This window comes from Pristis pectinata, chromosome 3 (genome assembly GCF_009764475.1).
Source record: "Pristis pectinata isolate sPriPec2 chromosome 3, sPriPec2.1.pri, whole genome shotgun sequence".
Lineage (NCBI taxonomy): Eukaryota > Metazoa > Chordata > Chondrichthyes > Rhinopristiformes > Pristidae > Pristis > Pristis pectinata.
Genome location: NC_067407.1, coordinates 33,558,884 through 33,574,130, shown reverse-complemented (window position 1 = coordinate 33,574,130; position 15,247 = coordinate 33,558,884). Strand labels below are relative to the sequence as shown.

General features: G+C 41.5%; 1 protein-coding gene across 1 annotated transcript in view; it reads right to left on the bottom strand.

Annotated features, from left to right (window-relative positions):
* The window catches only part of LOC127568719 (metalloprotease TIKI2-like), a 324,849-nt gene that overhangs the window by 49,984 nt on the left and 259,618 nt on the right, over positions 1–15,247 (bottom strand). The window contains exon 5 of the mRNA XM_052012788.1: positions 3,902–3,992. Coding sequence (XP_051868748.1) covers positions 3,902–3,992 — 91 coding nt within the window. The remainder of the gene's footprint in view (positions 1–3,901; positions 3,993–15,247) is intronic.

Below are 15,247 nucleotides of genomic sequence, written 5' to 3'. Positions count from 1 at the left end.
GAGTATAAAAATAACACGTTCAAACAAGACTAAGCATTAAGTATAAGATATATGCCTGCGGTGGTGTTGATTGATGAAATGCGTGCTTCATTAATTAACTCTTTGAGAAAATATCCAGATGAGTATTCAGTTAAGAATAATTTTGGTTTACAAAGAGAACATTTTATACTCTTCTTTACCTGGAGCTATGGAGTTGTCATCTGTAGAATGCAGCTTGTTAACACTTCATTATTTTTAATCAAGGTTGCATTGGATTTGTTTGCTTCAATACCATTGAATTAGGGAGGTGAATCAAAATTGTAATCCAATGAAATCGCCATAGAGAATAGACATATGAACACATTGGGGATGTACTGCATAGGATTATGACTTTGATGCTTCCATAATTGAACTGCTTGTTGCTAATATCTGTCAGAAACAAACATGATGATAACCAGTTTGACAATACTAATGGGAATGTATACAAGCCTTGGTTAATCCTTTCCTAAGAGAATGGATATGCAAAGACATGATTAAAAAATGTTTAAATATCATCACTGTAATGACCAATGAGCCACCATGCAAAACTTACTGATGGGCAACTGAGCTTGACCATGCAGGCAGAAGCTGAAACTTGATTCAATTCAATGGTTCTTAGTGCTGTCAAAGAACATCTGACCTCAATCTTTCGAGAGGCTGTGACACATAGATTGATAGTAACTCACACCCACTAATCCATTGAGACATCTGTGACCCCTGATTTGCAGTATGGTTTTAAGGAACTCTTCCTAGTTCCGCTTCCATCACCTAATCGATTTCAAAAGTGATGAAGAATGGGAAAACATCTGGATGGAAAGCACTGTCTGAAACAGGAACTCATTCATACCCCCACAGCAGAACTCCCTATATTTCATCAGCCTTAAAGGACATGGGCAGTTCCAAATAGGATCTGAACAGGGCAAGGACAACATAGCTATTCAGTGCATACGTGACAAATCAAAGCTTTCCCTACTTGTGATCAAACAATGGACCTCAACATCACATCCTGCTCTCAATACAAATTCACTGGAGACAGCATTGAGATAAACTCTCTTTCTGAAATGGCCATACAATAGCTTACAAACTTTGAACTCAAGTTGCAAATGTTCCCTTGCATATTGCTGACCAGAATAATCATCATCGGGGATTATCTTATGAGCTTTCAGATCTTCTATTGACTCTAGAAGCAAAGTAAAAAAAAACTTCTTCCAATGTGAAATCTGCAATAGAAAGAGCTGGTGTTAATGGCTCTGTGCTGTACAGTAATAAACTCTTCAGGATAAAGTGAAAGTCAAGGAGCAGCTTAGATCCACAATCCTTAATGACTTCACAGGACTAGTAGCTCATTGCAGGTACCCTTATCCGCTCTTGGTTGATAAATAGCTCTGAAAATCAAAAGAATTTTATATTGTCTCTGCTGTCAAATCTTCGTGTTGCTGCCTATTATTTCTCTGCTCCCAAATCAAGGGAGAAAAATGGCTATTTGCTCTCCATTCACAGCACTCAAGTTTCCCTCCCTGTCCTTATAGATATTTAGAAAGAGGCTGTTTGGATTCCAATGCAAACTGAGATTTTACCCTGCAGTCATAGTGACAAGAGTATGTCTCCCTTTGATAGAAGTCAGAGCATAATTCAGTTGCTAGGAGGGCACAACCTTCAAATTCAGTCCGACAAAGACAACACATGAACACAAAGAACCATTTCAAGAGCTCTACAACTTAAATCAAACAAACTGCAAGAAAAGAGGGATGACTATGACAGGTCTTAGCTCCATGGCATTGCCATAGTGATGAGTGCACATGGTAACAACAAAACATCCCAAGATGGCGAAATCCAAACATCTTTAAAGCAATGTGAAGTATTAAATCTTATATAACATCTATTCATTATATCAGTAAGAAAAGTACTTAGGGATGATTTATGCTCCTTTAATGGCTGAGCTAGTTAGTAACTGGCCAAAAGATTTCTCAAGTTGACTCTCTGCCAAGGCAGCTCTCAGCCAGGGGTGTGATAGGAGAAATGGAGGTGGGCTCAAAGGACTTGTGTTCCCATTGGTTGCTATCCAGTAATGCTTGCTGTAAGTGCGTTTGTGCCTATTGGATGGGTATAGGATCAAGTTTAGCAGTTGATTTGGCCATCAATGTTAAAACATGAAAGAATGGTTATTATGTGATTCAAAAAGAGAGCAGGAAAGTGATTCAAAAAATTTTCAAAAGAGCAATAGCAAATGAGTCACTAAGTGTTGATAATGCAATCTTAGATTGGGAGCAAGTGGGCCACTGCTCCTAACATACTGCTTGACCCTATGGCCCATATAGTTTTACCTGGATTATTACTGGGAAGTTAGTTCAAACATTTTGTGGCACTTTTGGTTGTTACTGAGGGCCAGGATATCAGGGGGTTTGAACCAGTACAGACATCAGTGCCCAATAACATAGGATGAAGCTCCAAAGCCAAATTATATTACCTGCTTCAACAATTCAGGTGCCTTTACAGCAGATCTAGAACAAAATTATATACTAATGTGATCTCTACTTAGGAATGACAGGAAGTTAAAAAGTACATTTATTCCCCCCTGTCAAAAATGCACCTCATAGAAATGGTTGGAAATAGCACCAATTTCCAACTCTCCTGACCCCTCTTTCAAAGAAACTCAAGGAGCTGACAAGACTAGGCGAGGAGGCATACCTGTTATCTTTTCTTTATTGGACAACCTGTGCTCACCACACCAAAAGTAGCTGATTGATAATGAGCCTTCACAGTGTACTTTAAGTGGGATTTTGGACTTTAGAGGATGTTCTGGTTTGGCCAGTCATTATCTCATTAGCAATTACTTACATACATTACACAAAAAACATTTCTTCTAACTCAATTGTTTTTACCATCTTGTAGGAGAAATAGTGCACAATATACATGTTAGGCAGGTTATTAGAGGAGGCATTCTCACTCTGAAACATCGTGTACTTTATAAGCAAGCTGCAGAACTTGCGGCAAAACTTTGCTCTTTGGTGGCAAGGATTGGATATAATATTAGTACCAGACTAGTGACTGATTACAAGCAGAGTGGCTCCTTTTTCTGTCTCCTTAATCCCAATTATGCTAATACTCCTTCATTTTTTATTGACTATCTTGCATTTCTGCAGAAAACTGCAACATTGAGGGACTTCAGAGAAGGAAGATAGTTATTAGTAAAGAACAGGGACAGAAATACAATGACTTCTCTCCAAAATATGATGATAATAATGAAGAAGTGCTTGATGATAGTGAGACAGACATTTACACCCATCTATGAGAAATTGCAGAGATTTCCTGCCGCATGTTTTTTCTGACTCTCCACTTCAGCTCACCCAGTGCATCACTTTGATCTTTATTCAGTGAACATTTACCATGTAGGAAGATAACAGTGAATGATTCACAGGACATGAATTAGCTGGGTAGTGGGCATGGGCGATTACACTCCCAACAAAGACAGAAGAGACATCCTGTCCTTGGGGTCATGGGAGCAAGGACTCATGGCACCTATGTGGACTGAAGGACAGGAAGCTTATGTGTAGTGCAGGCCCTGAGGTCATGTTTCAAGAATTTGTATCAACTGTTAGATGTGGTCCTTGAGAACACAATTCTCACTCATGCCAACGTTGGTCAAAGTCATAGTTTGACACAGGCACAAATGGAATGGGAATATGTTTCTCTGGAATTTGCAACGACTTCCATCTATAGACAGGCCCAACAATGATTGTTTTTTCCCCTTTAATAAATATGCAAGAGGCCACCCTGGTGTCAGAAACTAACTTTCGCCCCTCTTCTCCACTAAAAACTTAATGTGCCTGGTTATGCACTGATACTGTACTGTAAACAACATGGACCTGGACAATAAACTTACTGTTCAAATGGCTGTCCTGCAGGAGTGTGCTCAACTTCATAGCCTGCTTGCCTGAGGACATCAATCACGGTGTTGTTCCCAAGAAAATGACCTGCAATAGAGGATAAAGCTTTGTTTACGACATGCCACTGGAGTCACCAACAAGTCTCTCGGTGATCAATTTCTGTTCCCTGATAACATTAAAAACTTTTAACAGTTTTCATAAATCATAGATACACTAGGACTAAAACATTTTGGCAGCATAATCAAAATGCTACTGTAGAAATGGTTTGTCTGCTTTTCCTAAACTGTGAATGTTGAAAGCAACAAGGGAATACACTTCCATTTTCAAAGTTAAACATGCCAACGTGCAGAACCACACTGCAGTTTTAGTCTGGATCACGTACTCCAGTCTCTGGAGTGTGACTTGAATTAGCAACCTTCTGGCTTTGAGGCAAGAGTACTGCCACTGAACCACAGCTAACATCTGGAGCCTACCAAAGGCAGCAGTACCAGACTTGAGAGTGAGCATGTCACTGTCACAAAGAAACTTTACCTGTGCAACTTCAAAGAGGGAGGCGGAACTGGAACTGACAGATAATTCCTTCATTAACAGGACTGCAGATTGATGCTGCAGCATTTCACATCCTCAGAGGGGAAGACTGAAACCTGCATACTTCTCCCCGTTAACACTTTCCACACCATGAGCACCTGCTCACCTTGAACCCTCAAAGAAGCACTTGCAAATGAAAAGGGTTACTCTTCTATAGCACCGTTCAGCTCTACATCCAAAAGTGCTTTTTGAAGTTTGTTTTGAATCATGGAGTAGGAGGGGGAGGAAGTCCAGGCTCCCCAGGAGCCACAGCTGCATGGTGCCGATGGCTGTCAGAACCCAAGCAGTGCCAGGCCTCCATCCAACCATGCCTTCCTGCTACTGACAGCACTAGGAGACAGAGGAGAATGGCAGCAAACTGGCGAGGTGGGTAGTACCTCAAACATGCGACATTTCTTTAGCCTGAATAGCCAACAATATCCTGTAAGTCTGCTTTAAGAAGGCCACTATCATCCTGGTACCCAAGAAAAACAAGGCAACGTGCCTTCAGTGCCTGGTGGCTCTGACATCCACCATCATGAAGTGCTTCGAGAGGCTGGTCATGGCCACATTAACTCCAGTCTCCCAGACAACCTCCACCCACTGCAATTTGCCTACCACCTAAACAGGTCTATGGCGGATGCCATCTCCCTTTCTCTGCACTCATCTCTGGAGCATCTGGAGAGTAAAGGTACCTATGTTAGACTACTGTTTATTGACTACAGCTCAGCCTTCAATACTATAATTCCAAGCAAACTCAGCTCCAAACTCCGAGACCTGGGACTCAACTGGATCCTTGATTCCCTAATCAACAGACCACAATCACTGAGGATAGGCAGCAACACCTCAGCCATGATTATTCTAAACATTGGTTCCCCACAAGGCTGTGTCATCAGCCTCCTACTCTACTCCCTATACACTAATGTATGCGTGGCCAAATTCTGCTCTAACTCCGTCTACAATTTGCAGATGATACCACCGTAGTGGACCGTATCTCAAATAACGATGAGTCAGAGTACAGGAAGGAGATAGAGAGCCTAGTGACATGGTGTCATGACAACAACCTTTTCCTCAATGTCAGCAAAACAAAAGAGCTGATCATTGACTACAGGAAGGGGGGTGGTGCATCTGCTCCTGTCTACATCAACAGTGCAGGGTTGAGAGCTTCAAGTTCCTAGGAGTGAACATCACCAATAGCCTGTCCTGGTCCAACCACGTAGATGCCATGGTCAAGAAAGATCACCAGCGCCTCTACTTCCTCAGGAGGCTAAAGAAATTTGGCATGTCCCCTTTGACCCTCACCAATTTTTATCAATGCACCATAGGAAGCATCCCATCTGAATGCATCATGTCTTGGTACGGCAACTGCTCTGCCCGAGACCAAGAAACTGCAGAGAGCTGTGGACACAGCTCAAAAGATCACAGAAATCAGCCTCCGCTCCATGGATTCTGCCTACGCCTCATTGCCTTGGTAAAGCAGCCAGCATTATCAAAGACCCCACCCATGCCAGACATTCTCTCTTCTCCCCCCTCCCACCAGGCAGAAGATACAAAAGCCTGAAAGCACGTACCACGAGGCTCAAGGACAGTTTCTATCCCACAGTTATAAGACTATAGTACAATAAGACCCTAGTACAATAAGATGGACTCTTGATCTCACAATCTACCTTGTTATGATCTTGCACCTTACTGTCTACCTGCAATGCACTTTCTCTGTTACTGTAACACTTTATTCTGTATTCTGTTATGGTTTTACCCTGTACTACTTCAATGCATTGTGTAATGAACTGATCTGTATGAACAGTACGCAAGACAAGTTTTTCACTGTACCTCGGTACACATGACAATAATAATCCAATTTACCAAGTCGAGCCTTCAGATGGCACTTAAAATAAATTGGCTTTTTAAACCTCTTGTGAAATGTCGCACCTGTTCCTGAAACCTCAGACTTGACTGTAGATAGAGGGTTAGAGGGCAGGTGGGAGGTGGGGTTGGGGACGTGGATGGTGGTGAATGAGGACTCCTGAAACCTATTGGCAGCGGGACCCTTTGAAGAAAATCTCCAATTGCAGGTCTCTGTCCTCAGAACGGCAAGAAAAATGTTGTCAACTTGTTTTGTTCTCAGCAGAATTTGAATATCTCCATTTAGGATCTCCCCACTTCCACTTCAAACAGGTCCTGCATCTCAAGGCATTCTGTCTAATAGTCTTGGTGAACTGTGGCCCAAACTCTTGAAACCCCAGAGCTGCACCACCATGGGATTTAATCTCAAATGAAGCCTTGGCAACATAGCAAGTGGGTGATGAGCTGCTGGATATATGAGGAAACTCAGGAGAAGCCCACAGAAGCTGCTCCTGCATTTGGTGGGCTGGAAACAGAGAGGAAATTCAGCACTAGGATCTCTAAGTTCTATCAGCAAGCATTCATAGAACCATTATAATAGCTCTTGCCAAACTCATTTTATATGACCTAAAAATCTTATTACTCTTAATGTAAAGCATTCTGGATTAGATACTGTACATGACTCAGTAACTCTTATTTCTATAAGGCAGTGGTTTTCAACCTTTTTCATGCTGCGGACCCCCAGAACATGTCCTTATTAGATGGCGGACCCCCAAAGTCCATAAAATCAAACAATTGATAATTCATGCATACAATACTTAAATTACTGCACATAGGCCCTATTGAAATAGTGACTATTTCAATCACCGATAATTACCAGCGGTGTCTTTCAGTGTTCAGTTCAATGTGAAGGTTGTGCCTGTTTTGCACTGCAGAGTTTGTCCAAACGTGGTGGTATGTGCGACAAACATACGCGTATGTCATCCTCAATATTCAGTCTTGATCTGTATTTGGTTTTCATGGCAGTGACTGCAGAAAATGCTATTTCGCACAAGTAAGTGGTTGCAAATGGTAACAGAACATTGACGGCTTTGCCGGACAGCAGTGGATACTCCTGGGAACATGCTATCCAGAACGACAACAGTGACATTCGGTTGAACTGCAAGCGCAAAGTCCTGTCAGATGACAGTTCAGCCAATTCTTCTTGTTCACGTCCAGTTAAATCAATAAGCATGCATTCAAACGGATTTCGAATCCAATCAAACATGCTCATGTCATCGTCGCCGAAATACGGAAATAATGTGACAGCTGTTGAATATGGTTCAAACTGTGCTTGCAATGGCCTCTGTCTTAGTCTCATTCACTTTCAGAAAGTCAGCCAGCAACTTAAACATATCATAGACACCTTGCTCACATCTTCCCTTCCAGATACAGAGTTTTTTCCTGGAAGGCATTGATTTTCTCATGCATTTTCAGAACATTTGAGGCAGGTCCTTGCAATGATAGATTTAAGCTGTCCAAAATGTTGAAAATATCTGCAAGGTAAGCTAACCTGGCAACCCACGTCTCATCGGTCAAGATCTGTGCCAATGATCCATCATGCTCATTTAGAAAAATGAGCAGTTCATCTCGCAATTCATATACACGCTGCACAACGCGGCCTTGTGACAGCCATCTGGCTTCTGTATGTAGTAACAAATGCTTATGCTCGGCTTCCATTTCACGGCATATGTTTTCAAACAAATGATGATTAAGCGGCCTGGCTTTGATAAAGTTAACGATCTTAATGCACGTGGAAAAAACATGCGCAAGACTTTAATCTACATCCTTTGCAGCCAAAGCCTCACGGTGAATCATGCAGTGGGTTGCTGCTACGTGTGGAGCCACTTCTTTCACTCCTGTGACTAGACCCGACTTCCGTCCCGTCATTGCGGCAGCACCATCCGTGCATTCTCCAATACACTGTGTCCACGCCAATGCCGATTGTACAAAAAAAGTGTCAAGCACACGGAAAAGTTCTTCACCGGTTGTACGCCCTGGGAGAGCCGTGCAAAACAAAAAGTCTTCCAAAGCCTCTCCTTCCCAGCAATATCGAACATAAACCAACAATTGCGCAGCACTGGCAACATCAGTACTTTCATCGAGCTGAATCGCAAATCTGACTTGCTGAAGACGTGCTATCAGCTGGCTCTCTATATCTTCCGCCATATCACCAATTCTTCTGCTTACTGTGTTATCAGACAGTGCAATGGCTTTCAGTTTTTGACTGGATTCTTTTCCCAGTACAACTTCACACATATCTACTGCTGCAGGCAGTATAAGCTCTTCTCCAATTGTGAGAGGCTTTCTGGAATGTGCTATTTGTAATGCTACCAAATATGATGCGCGAAGACCCTTCTAATTTGCAGTGGCGCAGGCTGTCATTTTGCCTTTCTGCTTGAGGTACAGCTCCTTTTTCCGCTCAAAATATTCCTTCGGCTTACTGGCAATATCTGGATGCACTGTTGTTAAATGGTGCTTCAATTTCGCTGGTTTCATTGCAGCGTTGGACAGTGTTTGCAAACACACAACACGGAGAGGTTGGTCCGCATTTGTCCCCACTGCGATGAAGCCATATGAAATGTATTCTGGATCGTACTTGCGTTGTTTTGTCTTTCGGTCACCCTTATCCCCTTCATCATCAGAATCTTCCGGTTTCTCGTCAGCTTTTCTCTTCAGAAATTTCTCCATACTCAGCAATACACGCTGGACAGTTTAATTACTATTACTGATAAACAAAATTATCAAAACTAATCTAAAATTTACACACTTGTACACTTTTCATTTAACAGTGACGTCACAGTGGCGTAAATGCACGGTAAGTAAGCAATATTATTAAGGCACACCAATAACGTCGCTAACACTACAGTGCACAACAGAATAGTAGTGAGTAGTGAACACTACTGACTACACAAATCGAATATTAAGCGGCAGCTTACCAGAAGGGAACACCATCTATGTCTCTAAGATTGTCGCCTATAACAGATAGAATAGATATGGCCGATTTTCTGAATAGTTCAAAACTGAGCAAGCAAGTAAGCTACGTCTTTGTACCAGGTCGCTTTTCCATCTTTTTCTTGGCATGCTCGCGGACCCCCTGGAAACCAGCCGCAGATCCCCAGGGGTCCGTGGACCACAGGTTGAAAACCTCTGCTATAAAGGACTAATTCAGTTGGGACAATGTTTCAGCCACCACTTGGAATCTTGCATGAGTATCGGTCTATGTTGTTTTCCTAACTCTGATTGGTGGGCAATGGCTCTCTCTAGAAATTGTGCGTTTGCCCATAGTGAGTGAGAAAAGGACTGTGCTCAGACACCACCAGAGTTAAATAGTCTGGCAATACTCAGTGCCCAGGCTCACACATGAAATATGTTTCTTTATGCCAGGGGACTTCATCCAGAACCTTGGTAAATTAACAGCAGAGGAAGACATCTTGGAGCATTGTGCAGGGTGCTAATGCCCGTCTTTGTTGTGGATCAGCTGTAGAGTTCATAAAAGAAAATATAATATCCAGGACTAGGGTTGGGTCAGGGCAATCAGGCAAGTGGGGGTGGGGAGGTGGGGGGGTGCGAGAACACAATCAGGAATTTAGGGCTAGGGAGTGGGGAGACAGTGGGAGGGAAGAGGATGCTGACGGAAGCAGAATGGAAATTGGCATCGCTTTTAGGGGGCAAGTACGGGAATTGTGATCTTGATTGGAGATGTTTTGGGAGTTGGGTGTCCTGGTCTGGGCAGGTTGTGGGGTGAGAGTCGTGAGTAATGGTGCTAGTGTTATGGGATGGGACAGGACCTGAAGGAGTTATAGCAAGTAAAATAACTTACTCGAATGAGGTCTAAACCCAGAGCAACATTATTAAAAGCTGGCTTGTTCATAAGTTTCCCATGACAGGTGTTCCTCAAAACATTGTGCAGTATTTTCCCTGGCAATTCATAGGGAATAACATTATTTATTCATGTCTGATGTGGAAATTTCACCAGATGGCAAGACTAATTCACAATGCTGTGGGACATACTACATAGTTTCATCTCTGGCATCTGATATTTCAGTTCTGTGTCCCACTCTCACCTTTCTCTCTTTTGGTTTTCTTATTTATCCTAGTGAAATCCAATATTAGCTCAAGGAACATCAACTCATCTCTTTTATGCATACTTTGCAAACCTTTGCACAAGGGACTGACTTGAACAATTTGAGACCTTAGCTCAAGCCTTCAATTTCCATCTGGCAGTAGAAGCTGTCAATGCAGGATATGTTTGCTGGTCATTGCTGGAAATTAATGGGTTAAATCATGAAAAGGCCTTCTTCAGTAGGAACACTACTAATGGACTGGTGCTAACCAATGTTGCTTCCCTTTTCTACTGGACTCCTGGGCCACTGGAGCCTATCATGGCTTGTTGCTTTTGCATGCTTGCTTATTTACCTTGCCCCCCCCCCCCCCCCCACTTTAGCTATTCACATATTCTCCTTGTCACTGCATATAATGGCTCTTATTTCTGATTTTGTCTCTAATTAGTGTTACATCAGCAATTCCATCCCCAATCAAAGAAATTCATAGATTTCCATTTCCTTTCCTGTGTTTGAGTTTTGCCCATCCCACTTCTCTCATCATGTTCCTTTTTTTTGCTGACCATTTGTTGTTTCTCCTAGATTGCAGGAAATACTTAAGAACTCTAAAGTGGATTGGCAGTTTTCCACAGATGCTGCTTAGTATTTTGTTTATCTGTTGTAAGTTTTGCGAATGGGGATCCAGGCTCACGTTGAGATCAATAGAAAACAGTAGCTCAGATTTGATAATATCCAAATTAGTTACACTGCTCCTTCAGCTGAGATACTATTTGCTAAGCTACTTCTCTATCTTGTTGTACAATTCTGGCAGTAGATTATTTTTGTGATGGACCTGTAATCTCTGTGAAAGAGCCACCAGCAGAATGCCATTTTAAAAATAGAATCTTGGGATCGAATTTCACAGCACTGATATTTTCATTTTTCCAGAGAAAATGTTCCTTCTGAATAAGAGAACCTGTCCTAAAATATATGCAAGATTATTTTATAAATGATTATATTACTATTACTTCAACATCCTGATAGTGCAGAGCCTTTCCAGTCACAGGACATTTTGCTACCATAATGATCATTGGTAATAGTGAAATAAATGGTGTGTGGATAACTGTGTGTGGTTACATTCACATGAAGGGGTGATTGAGTAGCCTTTCGTAACTTTTCAGTCCCCAGTTCAGCAGGCTATTGCAGATCCTCAAGTGCTGTTCTGATTGAGAACAGTTAATGAAGCACAGGCTATTATGGTACAACATCATGCATTTACTCAATATCCATGAAGGAGTCTCTAGTAAAATCAAAGTGCCCTTTCCCTATGAAATTCTGTTCTGATTTACCTTTTTAAAAAGAGGCTGATGGTAGCAGACTGATTATTGCAAGATACAAAGAAAAGATGAAAACATTCAGTTCAGGGAAGATTCTATTTCTCATTCCTCTCCATAGCAATGATGAAAGACAAAAATTCTAGCCCGTATGTTAATAAAGTAATTAAATGAAAACAAAAGGGGAGAATGGAAGTTTTCTGTACCCTTCACCATTGAACTCTTATTAGCTCTTTCAGTTAGGTTAGGGTGCTGCTTTGACTAAATTTGTTAAACTGTCATCTCAGATAATAGCCAGATCCAGGATCTCTGGGTTTGAAGTATATGTTAAAATGATCAATAGAGTGAGAGGGGAAAAAAAATTGTTTCAGTTCACTGACCCAAACTAACTTGGAGAAAGATGTCCACATCTGGTCAGGCTTGATCTTAATGTGTGTTTAGAGAAACTTTGATTTCCACCCCCCCCCCCCCACATCCCCAAACTCTGTCTTTGTTCCCAATTTAGATTAATCCAGGAACAAATCCAAAACCTATTATATTAATTTATTGTGACGGCTGGTGAAAGCTGTGGCTTTGGAAAGGTCAGTGCGACTCCCTGCCTGGGTTTGTCTATACATTTCTGATAAATGAGCACAGAACAACAGGCTGGATAGCACATCGACCTGCGTTACGACTAGCTCTGCCACGTTGGGATGAATCACTCCGCTGGCTCCAGCTTTTATTGTTCTCCAGCCTGGCAGAACACAGCAGGACAAAAGACACTGAAAAATACTCACATCAAAGCCCATCGCGCACTCCTCTTTGAAGCTGAACTGAAACTAAGCTAGGTGATTTGTTCAGATACAACTGAAAACTGAACTACTTTCATGACACACTATATGCACAATTAGTCCTAAAAAGACAAACATAAACACAGTCAGGAGGTCCCTGGTTTATCATGATCTTCATACAAAGGATCAAACATAATGTATTTACTGCTAAAACTGGCCATACACCTCAGATCATGCTAGTTTCTATTCTGGCCCCTCCTATCAGTGCTCATACATGCCAAGAATGTGCATGCATCATGCTTTTCTAAAGTCCTGACAAAATTGTACAACAGAAGTGTATAAGGAGTTGAAGTGTATATAAAAAATACAACAAATAACTGATGATAGATGGCAGGAAAGAACTACTGGAAATGAAAACATTTTAGTTGAACATGCATTAAAGTGTACAAAGGAACTACCTTTGAAGTTTAAGCCATTACAATCCTGCAGTAGTCAATTCGATGCTACTCTCAAAACTCATCAGCAGCAAAATGGTGATCATTAGTAAGATGTCTGCTCTGTAACTCATCAGGATGTAATACTAACCTCTCTTAGGATACTTTGGGATAGAATTTGGACTTCTTTGCACCAAATTCACAGCCATAATGATCACTAGATCAAGATGCTGATTTACTGCCCAAAAATGAGTTAAAGAAATATCCTGTCCTTTTACTTTTGATGACGAAAACAGTTTTCTGACTGTAGGCTATAAATTATAATTCTGCTCCAGAGATGGAGAAACTTACTCTTCTGTGAGTCTAAGGTTGCTGCAGGATTCACATCTCCACTTCTGCCTACTTATAATGGAGAACAGTGCCGGGTACTAGTGTTATTAGGAGAAAGGAAGTACGAGGATCGGAATAGCATTGATCTCCCCAAAGTGACAGCGAAACATAAAACCACTTCCTGAGCATTGTATTGTAGAATTCATTAAAATACACCTGAATAAAATATGTTTAGAAATAAATAACTCATCTCTGAGAGTTCCAATTTGATTTTTCTACACATGGGGTGTTCTCCTTTGAGCTCATTCCACACCACTGTAGACCTATATTCTCAATAATTTACTTTCATGACCTAAAAGAAATTCTTGTACTCTAGCCATTGCAGTGAAGTATGTTTTCTTAACTGAATCACTGCTATTGCAGTAATTGTGTCATCAATATCTTACTGCCACTCCTACTGCTACAGAAGAATTATATTGTAGAAGGATTTAAAATGAAAAGTAATTGCTTATTTAACATGTTCAATATGCTTTCATCCCTACACCCATATAATGGAACAATACATAACTCAGCATGATTCTGGGCCATACTGAACATCTCAGGTTCAATCCTTGGTCAATTGGCTGTACTGGAAGCCAAAGAAATCAGCCAATGTTCCCATTCCCAGCCAAGCTGCTGTTGAAATGGAAGCATAATTAGATGTCAAGTCCAAACTTTATTGCCCCTTGTGACTGTATAACCAGCTAACCCTCACTTTTCAGCATCATACATGAAGAGTCCCATCCTTTGGTTAAAATACAGTGGGACCTGTGGAACTGTACTTTATGAGGAAAGGTGGTGGGACTGGAAATAAAATGCATCACAGCTCAAAATCATAACTGAATTTTAACCTGACATTAAAAATTGTGAGGGAAATTTTGAAACCAGTGCATGTGTTTACCATGCAGTTTAGTGGGTACAACAAACTCCGCAGTATAAGACATTCAGTGGCAACAAGGTGAGGACTGTTTACAACCCCCACCAATATCTACAACATCACAGCTGCAGGTATTCCTATGTGATGTAAATATCATACGAGTGACAAGCCAGTTTATTCTAAGCCACTGTTTCGATTTTTCGAGAACAGACAAATAAAAGGTACCATTGACCTGGTCTGACCTTTCGCTGTAAATTGTACACGTCAGCTATTGTAAGGTTTTAAAAGAATGCTGCACTTAGCAGCTGCGGAAGTGACAAGAATCAGAGATACTGAATATTTTAAGAATGCTTTGAAATGAATGCATTTGTGAAGTCCTTTTGAAATACCTTGACTGGCCTTTGTTAGATCAAGTGCTGGATTTTATTCACCTATTCTGAGCACCATGCTCGGCTGGCTTACTTTTTGTTGCTTACTGGCAGGCCGCCAGCTTTGGAAAAGATCTTAACTTGCAATTCTTCGGAGTAATGTTTGGGATAGGAAGAGGGCGGATGCGGTTCTACTGATCACATGGCAACATTAACAAGAAATACAGTTCATTTCGCAGCACATGGCACTGAGCAGCAAACACAAAAGTAAAGACAAAAGGAAATCCATTCTTTTGTTCTACGAGTTCCTCAATTTCATTCACAAGGAGCTCTGCAGTGTTCTGCCAGTGAGCCATCTGGGAAATGAGGTGGGAGACCAGGAAGACCCCTAATGACTCATTTACATGCCTTTGTCTGGGAGGGGCAGCAGAAACTCTCACAATCTCCAGAAAAATCCTGGATATCCACAGCAACATAGAACACAGGATATGTACCCTTTCATTCCAGTATTTGCCTTAGGGAATCGTCTGTCATTCTGGGGAAAGGTCGGGGAAATCCTAGTATCTTCAAGAGAGGAGCAAGCAAAATCCATGAGATATCTGTTTAAAGAGCAGATAGTGAATGTCAAGGCAAGAGAAGTGATGCGCATGGCAGTGAGCTAAAGAACAGGATTTCAATGATTGTATGAAAATTGGCATC